Source organism: Sapajus apella, unplaced genomic scaffold, assembly GCF_009761245.1.
Source record: "Sapajus apella isolate SASKATOON/1434 unplaced genomic scaffold, GSC_monkey_1.0 scaffold40, whole genome shotgun sequence".
Classification (NCBI taxonomy): domain Eukaryota; kingdom Metazoa; phylum Chordata; class Mammalia; order Primates; family Cebidae; genus Sapajus; species Sapajus apella.
Genome location: NW_022436980.1, coordinates 12,566,314 through 12,586,935, shown reverse-complemented (window position 1 = coordinate 12,586,935; position 20,622 = coordinate 12,566,314). Strand labels below are relative to the sequence as shown.

Here is a 20,622-nt window from a genome sequence, read left to right as displayed (position 1 = left end):
AGAGTGAGTTTTCTTCCTTTTTTTTTTTTTTTTATTTTTTTAAACAAATTAAACTGGCTTGTCATTGTATTGACTGTCATCCTCTTGGGTAGTTTATATACACTAACTTTCTCCTATCTAAACTTATCTTAAACTAGAGAGAGGTCAGAGGTCTAGTAAGGAAAGGGAAAGGTCTGTGTATGTGAGCATGTCAGGGTATACATCTGGAAAGTAAAAGCTAAGAAAAAAAATGCAGAGGAGAAAAGTATTATGGTAAAAAATGATAACATTTTTATTATTTTTGTTGTCTTAAACATAAAGCATTCTTATCAAATTTTACCACTGCTTTTAAAAATTATTTTAAAAAAACAAACGTAGGCTGTCTCCTGCTTTGTGTTCCCCTGGCCAGTTTCCCCCACTTCTAAGTCTCGCACTCTAATGCTGCTTTTTTCACCAAGAATCCTAGCCTACAAAGTTGCTCAGGAAAATGCATAAGTAAAGATTATCAGTACTAGACGCTAATCTTCATGCGATCTGTCATCGTTCCTTCTTCTACAAAATGGTTCCCTAGTATAGCTGATACCACAGAAAAAGGTAGAAATTGAGACATGCATATGCACCTTCTCGTCATTCTAAGACCAGAGTCAAACATGACGGATTGTTCAGTTACCATTTTTTCTTTTATATTTATTTAGTGACCTTAGATCCTAGAAGATAGTTTCCCTATAAAATCATTTTAGCCATGAAATATTCATAAGAAATAAACTTCACATGTTAATGAGGATACTGAAGGTTTTTTTTAACTTAAAAAAACTGGCAATTTTAGGTAACCATAAAGGTGAGGCAAGCGTAATTCAGGTTCTTGGGAAGAATCCTGCCTACCCATTGTTAGCTGCCTCTGGGTGCAAAGCACTTATGATCACTGTAGAGGTGAAGCAATGCAAAGTACTGTGTCAGCAGTCCATGTTGTGACATCAGCAGCATCTACAGAAAACGTGGCTCAGATACATTGGCTTACACAAGGAATGCTAAGTAAAGTGAGCCACCAGGTAGGAGATTTAACACAGGTAATGATTAATGAAAGCTTCTTAGAAAGTGAGTATTTGTAATTACCTTATTAAACTTTACATCAGTGTAAAGGCTCTAGCCATCATAATCACCACCATATAATATATGAGGGAGAAAGTGAGTATTTGTAATTACCTTATTAAACTCTACATCAGTGTAAAGGCTCTAACCATCATAATCACCATCATATAATATATAAGTGAGAAAGTGAGAATTTGTAATTACTTTATTAAACTTTACATTAGTGTGAAGGCTGTAACCATCATAATCACCATCATATGTAAGTGTACATATGTAAAAAATTCCCATTGAACATAAAATTTATGTTTTGAAATCTATGCAACATGAAATATAGTTTGATATAAAAAACCCGACCAATCAGAAACATGAAACGCAGTATGTTTTAATAAAAGCCTGCGGCTGGTTCTGGAATGACTGTTGCGTGCATGTCCCTAGTCATGTTAGACTTCTCCTTCAGCCTTGATTGGAGTAACGTGTGTTCCACAATCCCAATTCTAATGTCCATCTCTACAGTTTCTTGCTTCAGTTTTGTTAAGCTCTGTTTAATCTTCACCAAAGGAGCTGTAGAATGAAAATAACATGAAATAAAAATGTTCATTTGGAACATCAGTGCATTACAGAATTGTATGACATTTTCCTCACTTTGTCAAGCCAAAAATAGGGTTAAAAACATAGCCAGCAACTTACTGACATTCACACAGTTTTGTTGTGGCATTTTAAGCACCTGAGATTTTTAGGATGAAAAAATGATGCAGTATTTGATGTACTGAGGCTAAGCTTTCTTCCTTTTCTAGGAGAAGAGCTAAACAGGTGTTTAAGGATGTGTTCAAGATGATTTTATGAGCTAGTATATTTGTCTGCAGGAAAAGGAAATACAAAGCGGGGAAAGGGGAAAAGAGAATTATCTTTGAGACATAGATAATGGGCCCAGTTAAAATATATTGAAAAAAAACAAACAAACCCTAAGCATTCCCTTTTGCAAGATCATTCAGTATATATCAATAGAACTCTAGAATTTTTTTCTAGGGCATAGAAAAGCCTTTGGAAATCAGTACTGGCCCATATCAAAGTAACCCACTCACAATGAAGGATGATTACCAGAGGATGATTAATTCTTCTCTATTTGACCCCTGCCCAGTCAGTTCTACTGGGGAGGAGCAAAAATAAACTAAGGGTTACTACATCACTGCCTTAGTGTCATTTGGGCATATACTTAGTGCCCTTTTGTACATAAAATAGAAAAAATAAAGCTCATTTGATGAAAACAGAATATAATATTTTTAAAATTGGCATAACAAAGCACATATTTTAATATTTCCCACCCTTTCAATCAATTTTAAAAACCTCTAAATTATAGTAAAAAAGCCTACTACCTTCTCAGCTGATGAATAAGAAAAACAGTACACTGAATATTAGACTATTTTTGCACCATAAATCTTTCTTCAAACAAGCAACAAATAATTTGTTTTAAAAAGCAGTCTTTATATATTAATACAATTTTGTTAAGTAGGTTTCTTGAAGAGCTATTTTTCTCTTGCTTTTTCCCCTAAAATGAGCGTGTACTTACCACCATCAGTCATGCTGCTGCCTTTTTCTTCCATTTCTTGTTTTACCTTTTCCAATTCTTCCATAACCTTTCATGAAAAAATGTTTTCATGAGCCTTACCTTGTAAGAAACTTTCAAAATTTTTGAATTATGTATTAAGAAAATTTAATTTAGATATGAGGCACACATAAATAAAGATATTAGGAATATTCTGAATATATTCAAATAATAAGATAAATTGTGCAGATATAGAAAGCTTTTCAGCTTCAGAATGCTCCTAATGTTACACTTCACCAAATGACTGTAACATCAGCTTTCTCATGTTGCAATATACTAAATACAATCAAAGTTGTTTTAGTCACCAGGCACTCAAACCTTACAATTAGCTCATAGCATATACCTTGCCATTCTCTAACAATTGGTTGTTAATTAGAATAATACAAACATCCTAAAGAGACTTTAGATTTCTAAAGGTTTTCTGGATATCTTTCTTACTATTATAGGTCTATAAGGCACTATGTCACCTTTTCCTCTACAGGACACTAAAGAAATGTGTATATCATATGGCTATGTATAACAATATTTTTAATGCTCTATCCAAATCACGAACTCCAAACTCCAGGAGGCATACTGTGCTGTTAGGCTGGTTCCTATCTGAACTCTTATCTGGTGATTATACTACCGTAGCCTCTATTATTAGCAAAATTCCAAACCAGCATTCATATAAGTAGAAAATATCATCTTTAAGGAATTGAAAAAAATTTTATATGATCTAGAACTAAGTTATAATTATTGTGACTTAGTAGGCTTTATTTTTATAATACTGGTGAGTAAAACCTTCCCTGGGAATAAAGTGCTCGTCCAAGTAAAGCAAATTAATTTTTTCAGGCACCTGAAACGTTACAACTGGGGATAACTATCGACTCCAAAAGAAGTAAATGGTTCCCTGGACTCCTTTCAAGTGTTAATTTACCTAAGGTAAGTGAGCACTTTACTTCTGCATACGGTTTTATTTGCTTAGAAGCACCACAGGATTAGAGTCTAAATATTTCGAATGTTATATTTTTAGTATTTTAAAATAACTTTATTTCTCAAATAATCTCTATAAAAGAGGCTTACTTCTTTCTTGTCAAAACAGTAAGGTTTGTTTTAATTACACTGGATTGTAACCAAAGATCATCTTGGATTTTAGTCCCAAATAAACTGCTGACCTTTTTTCATGGTTTTTTCCTCCTTCGGCTCTTCAGTGAAAAATGGGAATACATATTAAGTCCTGCCTCTCTTGCAAGATCATAAAAATAAATGCAACTATTTATTTTTATGCAAACATTCTAGAAGTTCTCAGGAGGAGGAGGTTATAAGCCACACCCAATTGTAGACAGAGAAATACCCAGGACACGCACAAGTTATTGATAATTGTCACTAAAAATAAACCTTATATCTTAAAGATTAATGTTAAAATTTGTTATAGATTCCCTGAGTCAGTGCTTTACCTACTTTCCTCCATGTCAATAATAATTATTATGTAAAAGATATTGAGGAAAGTTATAAGTGTGCTAATATTATGAGCAGGTTTTATGTTGAATTTAATAGAAGTTTTCAGGCATCTTGTGGAAGTAAGAAATGTATCAATTATTGATTCACTGATAGGAAAATTAGGGATTGTCTCCTCAAGAAAATTATTTAAAGGCACAGGAAGCAACTGAAATTAGCAGTGTTAAACCGTCTGGGGGTTCTCAATGGCTGGGCCCAGCTGACACGCGAGAAGCAGGGCAAGAGCATCGGTGTGTACCTCAGACAGGAGTCTGGTCCTTTCCGTTACTCCTCCGTTTCCCTGCTGGTATCGCTCCTTTGCCTGAGAGAAAACATATTTTGTTTAATGGCAAAATCAAAGCGGCTGCGGATTAAATATGACTGACCTCTTTGTGTTTGCAATTTCTGCATGTTATTTTATGACAACCCCCACTCCTTGTTTGTGAATACATTTGTGAAAGTGACATTTAACTGAGGCCTTTTTATGTCCCTAACAGGCGCCATGTATTTAACTAAAGTGCTACAAAATGATGAACTACCTTAACCTTCACAAACTGACTGTGTACCTCTCATGGGCATGGTTCACAATAAAAACTGTCCTTGGTCATTCCTAAACAGTTTAGGAGAGTGGATCTTGGTCAATCTAATTTGCATGCTATGCAGAGAAAATCAGTTCAAAAAAATCAATCAAAGTAGAATATGAAGCTCAGCAATTAATAAGGATTAACATGCAGTATGACAGGACAATCAATTGGAGTATGTTCTTGGAAGCTAACAATCAATTATATAATATTAATTTAGACAGATACATGGTGGCTTCAATCAGAGAGTTTTACATCATTTTGATAGTTAAAATATCCATAAGTGTGTATATGAGGAAACATATGCATATTAAATAATATGATCAAAAAGTGAAGATTTCTATTTGGTCTTTGAGAACTTCTTAAAGAATAGAAGTATCTCAAATTTATTTCTAATTTTTCTCTTTCTCAACTTTGTCTGGTAAAGCCAAAAAATATGGCTTCAACTGATGTTTACAAGTATCATTACGAGTCTTCTTTAACATCAGAAAATACGGGGCATAAATCCCAAAGGAAAGCTTTTAGATCCCTACTACTGGGACGCATAACTGGTGCTTTCAAAGGCTAGTGATTTTGTTTTTTGGTTAAAATTCTAAAACTTTGAAAGAATGAAAAGATTATCTCATTTTATCAATTAAACTGTTTGTCTCTGAATATGTGTTGCTTTCACATTCCTTCTTATGTGGTGGTAAGCCAGAACCGCAAGGACTGTCTTTTTCCTTTGATACATGTAAATGCATAGTATTCTTCTTCCTCCTACGCATATGGTAAATTAACAACAGACTTAGAAATAAAACCAGGTGTCCTGATACTCTGTTCCTGTTCTAAGCTATGTTTCCCAACAACATATGCCTTCGTTTACTTAACTCAAATGAAGATGTGCATTTAAAGACTTCTAGGAGAAAACAATTTCTATTACTTGTAAAACGAAAATAAGTTAACTTGGCTTGCTTGGCTTCCTAAAGTGGGCAGAGAGTTGATGTTTTGCTGTTTATGAAAAGCATTTCATGATTCTCAAATGAACAATATTGTGTCAAGATTAGGGTTTAGGGTTGTTAACTTGGAATAAATCCCTGGAAATCATTTGTAAGTTACCTCACTCAGCTGGGCTTGAGCTGCGCGATATTCTTGAACCAAATTCTCAAGCTGATTGTTGATGTACTTTTCTCGGCTGCCGATCTTTTCCAAAGTCCTAGTTATTTCATTATGGAGTTTGTCCAAAAATCCCTAGAAATTCCATGGGATTTGCAGATATAAGAACTCACAAATGTATTTTTTTTCAAAAATAGTTAAAAATGGGTTAAATCTCAATCAATTCTACAAATAATCAACTACACGTGCAAAAGAAGACAGTTTGAAATTTTCAATAGGACAAAATGTCTGTGATGAGAAATATTTTAATCATACTTTGAAGAATTTTAAAATAAAAAAGCACCTACCAGTGTTAGTCAATTCATTTGTCATTATGTATACATAAAATTTATGTGACTATAATTAGCTTTATATGTTTCCAGTCAAAGTAGGTAAGGAAATAACATGAGTTTCCTATAGCACAATTCAAGGTGACCGAAGTATTCCAGTTGGAAGTAGATCTGGAAGCCTGTAGCTCTAGCCTGGGACATACAACTTCTCACTCTAGCTTTGCTTCTTTGTGGCATTCTCTAAAGTTCCTATTTCTGGCCGGGCAGCAAGCCTGGGGAGGCTGTAAGTTATAGGCATTGGTGGCCTGGTGTTCTGTTCTCTTCTTACTTAAGATTCAGAGAGGAAAGAATGACAAAATGTTTCTAATATATGTATTAGATATATATTATACATACATCTATGTATATATACAGCTTTTATGAATATATGCTAGCATTCTTTAGTTGGTCTAAATATTAGGTTAGTTGAAATATAATATGGTACATTCAATTAGTAAGTTCCTTAAAGGCAAAAATTGTGTCTTTTCTTCTTTCATGTTCTCTCATAACAGGTGTTCCACAAATGAGTAAATGTCTATTGATTCACCTAAAGTAATTCCTATACCTTGGTCTCCTTTAGAGCAGATTCAATTCCATTTTTGTGCTGGTGCATTTGGTCAACATGGATTCTCCAGTCCTACAGGCAAAGAGCACATAGAAATAATGTAAAAAATACTACATTTCCTTCTTTCCCCCACTTCTTGTGAAGTTGTTTCCTTTATCTTAATTACTTTGGTTCCTGGCCTATTTCAGGTGGGAGAGTCCTATTTATACTTTGCAATCAGATTATAAAGAAAAATGTGTAGAGCACTTTAAGATAAAAGGCTCTAAATAAATGTAAATTATTTTATGTGTTCACAGAGTGATGTCTGACAATTGAAATATAAATTATGCCTGCACTGCTGGTGGTTAATATTTATGACTACCCATCAAAATGAAAAAAAAAAATTCTAATTACTAGAAAAGAACTACTCGTTTAAGCAGTAACATTTATGCTCCCAAAAGCAACTCTGAACTCAAACATCATATATCAAAAATTAGTTTGTCCCTTTGGAAATGAAAATGGGGCCTTCTACTTCATGAAGACTTTTGAGTCTCTTTCTCAGTAAAGGAAGTTAATAATGATTACTGGGGTTCATGTATTTTAAAGTACTGTCTATTACTACTAGACTAATCAGAATTAGTGTGCATATTTGAAATCTACATCAACATTTTAATTATCTACAAAATATACTGTATTAAAAATCAACATTTTATTTTCCTATAAAATATATTAAAAATATTTCAGTTCATTTCTAATAGTTTTTTATTGTATTTTATTTTACTTTAAGTTCTGGGATACGTGTGCAGAACGTGCATGTTACATAGGTATACACATGACATGGTGGTTTGCTGCACCCATCAATCCATCATCTAGGTTTTAAGGCCCATATGCATTAGGTATTTGTCCTAATGCTCTCCCCCTCCCCTTCTCCCCTACCCCGTGACAGGCCTTGGTGTTTGATGTTCCCCTCCTTGTGTTCATGTGTTCTCATTGCTCAACTCCTACTTATGAGTGAGAACACGAGGTGCTTGGTTTTCTGTTCCTGTGTTCGTTTGCTGAGAATGATGGCTTCCAGCTTCATCCATGTCCCTGCAAAGGACATGAACTCATTGTTTTTATGGCTGCATTGTATTCCATGGTATATATGTGCCACATTTTCTTTATCCAATCTATCATTGATAGGCATCTGTGTTGGTTCCAAGTCTTTGCTATTATAAACAGTGCTACAATAAACATATGTGTTCATGTGTCTTTATAGAATGATTTATAATCCTTTGGGTATATACCCAGTAATGGGATTGCTGGGTCAAATGGTATTGCTGATTCTACATCCTTGAGGAGTCACCACACTGTCTTCCACAATGGTTGAACTAATTTACACTCCAACAGTGTAAAAGTGTTCTTATTTCTCCATAACCTTACCAGCAACTATTTCCAGACTTTTTAATGACGGCCATTGTAACTGGCATGAGATGGTATCTCATTGTAGTTTTGATTTTCATTTCTCTAATGATCACTGATGATGAGCTTTTTCTTCATATGTTGTTGGCTGCATAAATGTCTTCTTTTGAGAAGTGTCTGTTCATGTCCAAAAAGTGGGCACTTTTTGATGGTTTTTTTCTTGTAAATTTGTCTAAGTTCCTTGTAGTTTCTGGATATTATACCTTTGTCAGATGGATAGATATCAAAAATTTCCTCCCATTCTGTATGCTGCCTGTTCAATCTGATTACAGTTTCTTTTGCTGTGCAGAAGCTCTTTAATTTAATTGATCCCATTTGTCAATTTTGGCTTTTGTTGAAATTGCTTTTGGTGTTTTACTCATAAAGTCTTTGCCTATGCCTATGTCCTGAATGGTATTGCCTGGGTTTTCTTCTCGGGTTTTTATGATTTTAGGTTTTATATTTAAGTCTTTAGTCCATCTTGAGTTAATTTTTGCATAAGGTGTAAGGAAAGGGTCCAGTTTCTGTTTTCTGCATATGGCTAGCCAATTATATACCTGATGAACATTGATGTGAAAATCCTCAGTAAAATACTGTCAAACCAAATCCAGAAGCACATCAAAAAGCTTATCCACATGATCAAATCAGCTTCATGCCTGGGCTGCAAGGCTGGTTCAACACATGCAAATCGATAAATGTAATCCATCACAGAAACAGAACCAATGACAAAAACCAAGATTATCTCAACAGATGCAGAAAGGCCTTTGATAAAATTCAACACCCCTTCATCATAAAAACTCTCAATAAACTAAGTACAGATAGAACATATCTCATTTAATAAGAGCTATTTATGACAAACTCATAGCCAATATCATACTGAATGGGAAAAAGCTGGAAGCATTCCCTTTGAAAACTGGCACAAGACAAGTATGCCGTCTCTGACCACTCCTATTCAACATACTATTGGAAGTTTTGGCCGGGGCAATCAGGCAATAGAAAGAAATAAAGGGTATTCAAGTAATAACAGAGGAAGTAAAATTGTCTCTGTTTGCAGATGACATGATTGTATATTTAGAAAACCCCATCATCTTGGCCCAAAAACTCCTTAAGCTGATAAGCAACTTCAGCAAAGTCTCAGGATACTAAATCAATGTGCAAAAATCACAAGCATTCCTGTACATCAAAAATAGACAAGCAGAGAGTCAAATCATGAGTGAACTCCCATTCAAAATTGCTACAGAGAGAAAAAAATACTTAGGAATACAGCTTACAAGGGACATGAAGGACCTCTTCAAGGAGAACTACAAACCACTGCTCAAGGAAATAAGAGAGGACACAAACAAATTGAAAAATATTCCATGCTCATGGTTAGGAAGAATCAATATTGTGAAAATGGCCATGCTGCCCAAAATAATTTATAGATTCAATACTATTCCAGTCAAGCTACCATTGACTTTCTTCACAGAACTAGAAAAAACTACTTTAAATTTCACATGGAACCAAAAAAGAGCCCATATAGCCAAGACAATCCTAAGCAAAAAGAACAAAGCCGGAGGCATCATGCTGCTTGACTTCAGACTATACTACAAGGCTACAGTAACCAAAACAGCATGATACTGATAAAAAAAAAAAAAAGCAGTTATATAGACCAATGGAACAGAACAGAGACCTCAGAAATAACATCATACATCTACAACCATCTGATCTACAAACCTGACTAAAACAAACAATGGGGAAAGAATTCCCTATTTAATACAAAGTAATACTTTTAAAAGGCTTGAGAAATACCCATTGTAAAAGAAAAATGTAGTAAGTTAAAGTAAGTGATGCAACTTGGCTGTTTCTTCATTGCACATGTCTGTTTGCATACCCCAATGCTCCACTTTACTATCTACACTTTTTTGTGAGTAAAGGGATGGATATCTTGTGAACAGTCCCATTCTACCTATTACGTAACTTTGAAATGGCCTAGTGACTGCAGGGTAAAAAACTTCTTGGGTAGTTCAAGCATACCAGTTGTAAAATTATAATATCTTAAAGCTGCAAAGAACCTCAAAAAGCATCCAGTCTCACCCTTGTCATTTTGCATATAAGCAAACAGAGACCTGGTGACAGCAAGGGACCCACCCAAGGCCACATAGATATTGGTGTACCTGGATCGAAGCCAAATATACTAATTTAAACACAACACACACTGGCAATTTGGAGTAAAGAAAAGGGGCAACTGGCTACCTGATAGTGAGGGTGCTAGAGCAGAAAACAAATCAGCACCTTCCGTTATCCTCAAGTATTTTCCTGTTTCATGGGCAAAAAGTGTCTCAGAACTGGAGAGCTGAAAAGAACCTTAGAGATCATCCATTCACCTACTCAACAATCATCTAGTGTAATGTTTTCATTTTATAGTTGAGGAGACTGTTCACCACCCGTGACTATGACTACACAGAGGTGGCAACGGAACAAGGCCCCTCCAAGTCAGCTAATCCACACTGGAACAAAGAGGAGGGACAGCTGGCTGGCCTCCTGCACCTGGACCAAATATGGGTAAACCTCAAAATGGAAACCTACTGAAGCCCAAATCAGCACCCTTATGAAAGAAAATGAACCTAACAAGCATCATTATCATTAATTTTTTGAAAAGTACTCATTCTGCCCGGTTCTAAAAAGAATTTCAGAGGCCTTAATAAACACTAAGCTCAAGTATTTACATATCTTCCCTCTTCCCATCAGTCTCTGTTTTTCTTTGCCTGTTTCTGTCCATATATATGTATGTAGAGAAATGCACATATATATATATATATACACACACACACACACACAATATATGTATATATTTATATAGTTTTTAACTTATTATAATGGATATGTTAAAATAGTTTGTGTTCTGCTATTTCTACTCAGCATTATTTATAAATATATTTTTGCATGTATTGACATTTAAAACATTTTGAGAGAAGCAACGATGCCTGACTCATCTATGTATAACTATGATAGCATACACTGATGTAAAAACTCCATGGAGGAGCTGGTATTTCTGTGGAAACTTGAAGCATAAGTAGCATTTCAACAGGCTGTGAAGATGTGGGGAGGAAGGCTATTCTCAGCTGAGGGAGTAACAGGAACAAGGAAAATACGTGGAGAACAAGTAGCCTAAAGCTGGCTAGCATGGAAAACACAAAGTTCTTGGGGTGGGTTCAGGAGGATAGATCATGAGAAAATAAAGCTGGAGAGGGAGGGAGGTTCAATTAGATCAAGGGCTTTGCTTACAACAACTAAAGAGTATAGATAAACTTTATTATGTAGATAATGGGGAGCTATCAGATGTTTTTGGTTTCAGCTTTAAACATAAGTGTGTGTTTTGAGAAAATAACAGAGCGAAGGACTGATTAGAAAGGCAAGAGGCTGAAAGCAGGGAGGGACCCAGTTAGGAGGCTAATAGTTCACATGACATAGGTAAGCAGGGTCTGAATTAGAGCAGTGCTTGTGAGAACAGAAGAGAAGGGATGGATTCAAGGGACATTTTGGAGGCAGAACCAGGAAAGCTTGAAGGCTGCCTAAAGGGAGGTATGTGCATGGGGTGACTGAAGTGAAGGTGGGGTAGCAGAGATAATGTGTCTTTGAGGTTTCTAGCCTGAGCAACTGAGCAGATATTAATACTACAGTGTGACAAGAACAGAACAGATTTCAGGGAAGTCACAAATATTGGGAATTTGTGTTTGCACTTAAGTTTGATAAGCTACTGGGACATTCATGTATTTACAAAGCCCTTTAAAGCGTTAAGCTAGTGATGATTTGTAATTACCTGCCAGGCAAATCCGAATATTTGTTTTATTAAAATCTTCTAGGTGTATACATTCCTGATATAAAGTTAAAAAAAATCAAAAAGTATTCCTACTCTAACTTCTAGAAATTATTCTCACGGAAATAATTGGGAATACACAAAGATTAATGTACAAGTTCTTGATAAAGGTAAAACAGCAGAAAACTAAATATCTAACAGCAAAGGACAGTTTAAACTAATTTTGTAATATTCATTCTACTACAAATAATGCAGTATGATACTGTTCTTATAAAGCTGGAAACCAAGTGAAACTCAGTGATATACTGTTTGGAAATATAAACGTGAATACAGTAAAAAAAAAAAAAAAAAGACACTGCACACAAACTCGAGGAGAGCGGTTACTGTGGGTGGGAAGGGGAAGCAGCAGAGGAGCACACAGCTAACTTCAAATGGTCACGGTCTAGTTCTCAAGTTGGGGATGGGTTTATTACTGGGCTTCATAATTAAAATTGCATCTCAACTTAAGATGGGGTGCAACCTGATAAACCCATAAGCTAAAAATATCCAGTTAAAACTGCATGCGATACACCTAACTTTCTGAACATCATAGCTTAGCCTAGCTTACCCTCAATGTGCTTGAAAGGCTTACATTGGCCTCTGTGGGGCAAAACCATCTAACATAAAGCCTACTTTATAATAACATAGTGAATATCTCATGTAATTTATTGAATACTGTACAGAAATTAAAAACCAGAATGGTTGTCTGGTTTTCTACTCAAACTACAGTTTCTACTCAATGCCTATCACTTTTGCACTGCTGTAAAGTCAAAAAATTGTTAAGTTGAACCATGGTAGTAAGTCAGGGATTGTGTATATATACATTGTGTATTATATCCAGTAACATTAAATACTAAAATGTTAAATTCATGTTCTCAAAAAATATCTAATGGACAGCAAACATGCATGCTAACAACATATATTAAAGTGGAAAATAAAGCCTCAAAAAGAGTATTTTCATTAGGTGTCCCATTTACTAAAAATTAGTATTTGCATACATTTGAATGTGTGTGTATGTATATGTGTGTGTGTGTAAGGCAGGGATTTGAATATGAGTACTTTTAAATTTCTTCTTTACCATTTCAGAATTTTCTAAATTTCCTACAAGGAAATTTTATCACTTTAATTGCCAGGAAGAAAAAGACAAAAGGCTTCTAGATGCCCAAGAAGTTCTTGAAAGGGGTTTAATATAGGTATAGTGGGAAAAATATAAATGATAACTGTGGCATTTTAAAAACATGAATATAAAAAGGCAAAATACACATCTTTTGAAAAACTATTAATACAACTGAGATAGTTAAAAGCTTTACAAAGGTTTGTGTAAAAATGGAGAAGAAGAAAAGGGTTTTAATGATATGTAAGGACTTGAAATCTATCTGGATCCCTAAAATAAGTAACACTAAAAGGAACTGTTCAACAATGAGAGTAATTCTTACATTAGTAGAGAATCCATTAGATTATATTGCACTTTTATATGACTCTCCTTATTTGAGAGTCACAAAGCTTTGGAGAGATAAGTAGATATTGTCAACTCTTCTTAGATTTCTACCTTCCCTGTAAGAGGGTTATGAGATTTGCTAGCTGGTTGTGGGATGAGTATACTTTCCTGTTTCCTTGATGCTGGCCTTGACTATGTGGTTCTCTTTAACCAGCGCGATGATGGTGGACGTGACCTATGCCAGGATTGAGCCGAATCTGTCAGAAGCATCCATTTACCAGCTATCTACTCTTTCTTTCAGCCATAATAGTAATAAGCCTGCCCTACATAGGGACTATCCTTTCAGCCTGGGTCTGGGAGTAAGAAACATAGAACCCAGCCTTGAGCAGAGCTGCAGCTGAAGCAGATATCAGCAGATATGTATTGTAAGTGAAAATAAATGTGTTATTGTAAGCCACTGTGATTTGGGGGTTGTTTGTTATGCAGGAAAATTAACTACATATATGTGTTTTATATAGTGAGAAAAACTAAGAATCAGATAGGCAAATTGACTTTGGCAAAGTTTCATGTCTGAAAAATGGAAAGAAATCTCAAAACAGTATAGTGTCCACATAATACATGATGCCTTTTTGGGGATAAAATGAACTACCAAAGAATTTATAAGGTAAACCAAGAATTCTTTTTGCTATTCATCAAGATCTCACTGGGGTCTACTGGTCACCTAAAGTGCTCTAGAGCATGTTCATTAGGTATCATTTCTCCTCTCCATCGAAGATGAATATTTCACCCAATCTCGCATATTTTCTCTCTCAATGCAATTGAGAACACTAATAATACAGTATATAATTTCTTTAGAATTTCTATTTTTCAAAATCCTCTCATTCAAAATCGCATATCTAATACTATCACTTAGTAGGTAAATAGCAAAGGTATTGTTGTAACCATAGATCTCCTCCCTACTCCAAATTCTTTAGCATCAAATTATATTATCTATCTCCCTTCTTCAGAAACTGAAAAATTGTGATGAAATATCTGCAGATGGTGATTTGCAATACACCATAAAATCAAAAAGGATGAGATTGAGTTGCAGCTGTTAAGGTGACTCATAAGACTGTAAGGATCTCTGGGTTTTACTTCAACACAATGACACCTGAAAGATTTCCTTTGCATATGCAGAGACATTTTGTTTCTTTGTCTAGATCTCCAATTCAATGTTTAAAGCTTCTTTCTGAAACTGCAGGAAAAAGAGAAACTAAATCACGAGCCAGAGCTAGAGATGGTAAATGGAACTTACATCTGTGTACAGGTTTCATTAATTTACAACTTGTAAAATACCAAACCCTGTTTTTTTTTTTCTTTTCTTTTTTTTTTTTTTTCCGATAAAAACAAGTTTGACTTTATGAGTGGAGAGGCATAGTGCTAAAGAATTGTTGATAGAAAAAAGCCAAGGAAGTCAACTTCCCGTGTGCTGGGATGCTTTTTCCTATGCTCAGAAAAAATCCACACCAGGCCACAACTGATGGCAGCAGCTGATGGAGGTCTATTCGCACCTTTTGCTTCTCCCTGCAAAAAAGCAAGAGCAGAGCTCCAAGGCTCTGATGTGTGTTGAATCACTTCCCATCACAAAAATGTTACTTTTATTCTGACATTGAGTCTACCCTTCTCTATTCTCATGACCCACAATTATAATGGTAATTACAATTCCATTATAATTACCGATGAAATCTTAATTCAATGTTCTGTTTTGCAGTTTTATTTTAGTGAAGATAAAACTATTTACAAGGGTGCTTATAGGCTCCATTTAAGACGTCTAACTGCATTTTTCTCAGGCCATGGTTTCAACACAGAATTCACTTTCTCTAGAGATTTTCAAGATCACTCCTAATGTATGGGAAAAAAAATCCTATACCTCCGTTTCACAGATTTGGTAACAAATCGAGGTTGTGTGATTTTTTTATACCATTAATCACAGAATGAATAGAATCCAAATATCCTTTCTCTCATTTATAGGTTTTCTATTACATCAAGCAGCCTCTTTCATTTTCTTTCTTTGCACTCAATTTCAATAAGAAGTAAGAAAAGTTCTCATAACTCTCAATTTAAAGTTTCCACATTAAATGAATGTTTATTGTCTTGGTTATTTTGCTAAAGCATGAACACTAGGGAAGCTTGCTGCTTCTAATCTTCTGCAGGCAGACAATCCAGATAAAATAACCTTGCTAGAACCATCACTAAAACAAGGATAAATAAGTCCCAAAGAAGGATTTATAGGACTCTCCTGCAAAAAAAATGCATAAGCTTTAGTAGTTTCTTTTGTGATATCTACTTTAGTTACTTAGAAATCTTTTCTTTCTCCTTCCTTGGGTATGAAGTAGTACCTCAACAGTACATCCCTCCAGGGATCTTTTAAAATCTAATAATGATAATTATAATGTTAGCATTCACAGAATGCTTCCTACATGTCAGGCACCATGCTAAGCACTACTGGTACATCATCACATATAATTCTCTTTAAAAAGTCTACTAAGTGTGTAGTGCTCCCTTAGCATGGGGAGAGATGCCAGATATAGGTGATGGGGAGGAAGGCAGCAAATCACACTGCCATGTGTGTACCTATGCAACAATCTTGCATGTTCTTCACATGTACCCCAAAACCTAAAATGCAATAAAAAAAAGTCTACTAAGATGAGGAAATTGAGGCTTAGCTATTTTTAAGTAGATTGTCTAAGCTGACACAGGTCAATCCATGGTAGAACCCAAACTTGCAATGACCACTATATCATAACATCATTTTTCTTGATAAAAAGCAGCAAAGTATACCTAAAAATTTTAAGTAGATAATGGTTAGGGGAGACTTTATTTCATTTGTAATATTTGAGTTCTTACAAGGTTATTTATATATTAATAGTGCAATAAAAATGAATAGAAAACATTCTTAGGATAAACCCATGTAATTATCAACGTTCTCATAAAAAAATATCCAGACCCTAGATTGCTTCATTAGTGAATCTTCCCAAACATTTAAAAAAATAATTAACAACCTTACACAAGCTCTACTATAGAACAGAAAAAAAGGGAGAGCAATTGCCAACTTGTTTTATGAGACCTGCATAACATTATACCCAAACCTGACAAAGATCCCTAAAAACAAAGAAAAATTACAGATCAATACCTTTCGTAATTACAGACATAAAAGTCTTAAAATATTAGCAAATCAAATCCAGCGATATGTAAAGAAAATAATATATCATAATCAAGTTTCATTTATTCCAAAATGCAAGGTTAACACAAAAATATATATATATGATTACCACAAGGAGTGGGGAGAAGAGATAAATCGTATAATCATTTCAATAGGTGAAGAAAAAAAATTATTTGAAATGAAATTTAATGTCCTTTCATGAGAAAAACTCTTAGCAAACAAGAAACAAAAGGGAACTTCCCTAATTTACTATAGGATATTTATAAAAGACACACAGATAACATCATATTTATGGTGAAACTGAAATACTGAAAGCATTCTCCCTGATAACACCACTTATACCCATATTAGACTACAGTTCTTAACCAGTATAGCAGGCAAGATAAAGTAAAAAGATATAAGGCTTGCAAAGAAAGAAGATTTATGTTATTTGCAAATAACATAACTGTAAATCAGAAAAGGCAAAATAATTTACAGGCCTACTGTTTAAAGTGAATTTAGTAAGTTACACACACACACACACAGACACACACACACACACACACTCGGAACTAGATACAAATATACATAAAAGAATTATATTTCTATATACCAGCAACAAATAAACATAAAATAAATTTAAAAGATATCATTTTCAATAGTAGCAAATAGCAACAAGTAGACTAAAGCGATAAAATACGGACTCACACATACATGCTCACTTGATTTATGACAAAGCAGTGCACTGGTGAAAGAATAACCTTTTCAATAAACTGTCTGGGTTGGTTGCACATACATATGAAAACTAAGTAAGTCTTGAATTCTACCTCATGACCATACACAAGGATTAAACTTAGATGGATTGCAAATCTTCTGAGTGGCAAAAAAATAAAGCATAAAACAGAAAACATAGTCTGAGAATACCTTCATATTTGGGTAAGCAAAGATTTCTTAAAACATAAGTATTAGCCATACTTGCTCCCTCAAAAAAAATCATTTTGAGTATATTAAAATTAAGTTACTGTTTGTCATAATACACAAAGGAAAAGGAGAGCTAGAGTAGGTATTTGCAGTACACATATCTGACAAGAGATTCATATCCTGAATATATAAAGAACTTCTTATAAATCAAAAGGAAAAGCAGATGGCCCAACAGCAAAATACAAAAGAAGATATCCAAAAGCTAAATAAGCATATGAAAAAGTGGCTCAACCTCCTAAGTCAACCGGGAAATGCGAATTAAAATAATAATGAGATATTATAACATATCTACCCCGATGATTAAAATAAAAAAGACTGAAACAATATTGAATGTTGACAAAGATGTAAAGTAACTAGAACTCCATACACTGCTGGTAGGAATATAAAGTTTTTTTAAACACTTTCAAAATGTATTTGGTGGGGTCTAATACAGCTGATCACATTCATACACCATGACCTAGCAATTCTACTCCTAGCAGAAATTCCAGTAGAAATGTGTATATTCCAGTAAAAATGTTTATATAATGCTGCTATGAAAATTCTTCCATATGTGTTTTAGCATATAGAAGAATTCTATATGAAAGTTCTTTTATATGAAAATTCTTCTGTATGTAGGATTTTTCTATATAAAAATTCTTCCATATGTGTTTTAGCATATAGAAGGATTCTTCTATATGAAACTTTTTCTATATGTATCTTAGCATATAAGAATTTTCATCTGCTATGAAAATTCTTCCATATATGTTTTAGCATATAGAAGAATTCTATATGAAAATTCTATATGTAGAAGGATTCTTCTATATAAAAATTCTTCTATATGTGTTTTAGCATATAGAAGGATTCTTCCATATGAACATGTTCTTCTGTCTGAACAGTTTTAGCATTCAAGAATTTTCACAGCAGCATTATGTACACATTTCTACTGGAATGTACACATTTCTACTGGAATTTCTGGTAGGAGTGGAGTTGCTAGATCATGGTGTATGAATGTGATCAGCTGTACTAGACCCTGCCAAATACATTTTGAAAGTGGTTAAAACACATATAGAATTTTCATAGCAGCATTATGTATAATAGTCCCAAACTGGAAATAACTCACATATACTCAGATACAGGCTGCCCAGGGAAGGATGAGACCTTGAATTAGGCAAATCTGTCACTGAAAGAGTAGAGAACTAGAGGCTGTCTGCTGACCATACTTTCTGTGGCTGGGTAGCAAGGCCCTGGGGGATCTGGATAGCAAATCTCTACTTCAACCATAGGAAGAGACTTATTTACTAAAATTTTAATTTTAGTTGCAGTAGTAGAAATGTAGGGTCAAGTGGGGGCTATATTTCAAAGTGACAAGTCTCAAAATTTCCTGTGACATGTCTAAAAACACATCTAGGGTCAACAATTCTTTGCAAATCTGAACTGCAGAAAATCAGATTAAGTATAAGGGGCAAGGAAAACACCTTGCATATATCTAAGCTCACTCTAGAAAATACTTCTCAGACAAATCTATAAATTATCATGCTTCCCGCAGGGATATGAGCAGCATATTTCCTTCCTCTACAGAAAATCCTCTCTTCCCTAATAAAAGAACATTATCTGTATTCTCTTTTTGCCACTTGGCACAAGCAGATTTGCAATCTCTTCTTGTTCTCACTCTCAGAGCTTCCAGTTTCATTACTGCTTCCATTTGTGTATGTATTTGTGTATGTGAGTGTATATGTGTGTGAGAGAAAAAAGAGAGTGCGACTGTCCATTCAATTAAATAACTTTTTTAAAAATGAGACTGAATTAATTTTCTAATGAAAAATGCCCATTAGTTTGTAGGATAATTATAGAATGTGGCTTTCCTGAATTTTTTAATCTGACATTTTTTTCTTCCATTGCCAGCAGCTTAAAGTCTTCTATGGTACACTCTTGTGGTGTAAAAACATAATTTTTATTTTTATGTATTAAAGAACTATACATATTACTTAAAAATAGTTGAGTATCTATGTGTGGTATATATTGTGGTTTATTTGTTGCAGGCAGTGTGGGAATAGTCATGATCACTGGTAATATGTGTTTCCTCAGGGTTGTAACTGCTTTCTAGAAATTACTGTCATTGTAGAGAAACATCATGGGCAAGCAAGGCGATGGTAATCGCTGGTATTCTCGCACTCACCTATCACAGAATTGAAACTGGAGACCTATAATCTCTAAATATAATACCTTTTAGTTAAATAATTACATTTTTAACATGCTCAGAGATGATCTTTACTGACTACCATCTGTTACTAAAAAGTTTTCCTATGTTGACTCCGACCTATTATTCATGCTTACTCCATTAACACCCCTTTCACATGGCCACATCCATCTTCTGAGTGAGGGGTCCCAGGCTTTAGAAGTAGTTACAAGCAAAGAGAAGAGATTTGGGAAGTCAGACAGGAAGTGAATCAGGCCCCTTAGAATGTGGGAACACTCAGAGGCCAAATTATAAGATGCTGAGTAACCACAGTGGAACACCAGAACAGGTGACCTGAGCGCATTCCCAACTTCAAGAATGTATGAACCAAAACTTGGATCTCATACTGATAAAACTCCCACATCCCCCCAGCTCAAAAAAACTCTAAGAAATAATAGTTATCTCCTGCATATTTGAAGAACCAAGAAATATAAATTGTTACTTGGTACAAGAAAACAGAGTCAAATAAACAGGATAAAAACCATGGGGGTAAAATTTGTTAGAGTACTGTATTAAGAAATTTTTAATAAAACTCAGTGATAGTGAGAACTGCTCTAATATAATTGATGAGAAAAATGAGACAAGCCAATAAAAAGTACATTTTATAGAAAGGTCTATATGACAAAGGCTCTAGCTTCAATTCATAGTTCATATTAATTAATTAAAAATTAAATCATTCTTTGCAATAATAAAATATTTAGGTAGTCTAGAAATTTTAATTATAATCAATATGTATTGATTCACTGCTTTCAATCACAAATGTCTAGTTGAGGCATATCAGCTGTGCGGCATTGGCAACT

The 20,622-nt window shown here is 34.5% G+C and overlaps 1 protein-coding gene across 1 annotated transcript in view; it reads right to left on the bottom strand.

Annotated features, from left to right (window-relative positions):
* Positions 1-1,070: 1,070 nt before the first annotated feature.
* Positions 1,071-20,622, bottom strand: part of IFT57 (intraflagellar transport 57) — a 59,977-nt gene continuing 40,425 nt past the window's right edge. Inside the window, exons 7-11 of the mRNA XM_032299176.1 lie at positions 6,754-6,825; positions 5,824-5,955; positions 4,407-4,469; positions 2,636-2,702; positions 1,071-1,629 (exon numbers count right to left, since the gene is read on the bottom strand). Of these exons, the coding sequence (XP_032155067.1) occupies positions 1,451-1,629; positions 2,636-2,702; positions 4,407-4,469; positions 5,824-5,955; positions 6,754-6,825 (513 nt within the window). The 3' untranslated portion in view covers positions 1,071-1,450. The remainder of the gene's footprint in view (positions 1,630-2,635; positions 2,703-4,406; positions 4,470-5,823; positions 5,956-6,753; positions 6,826-20,622) is intronic.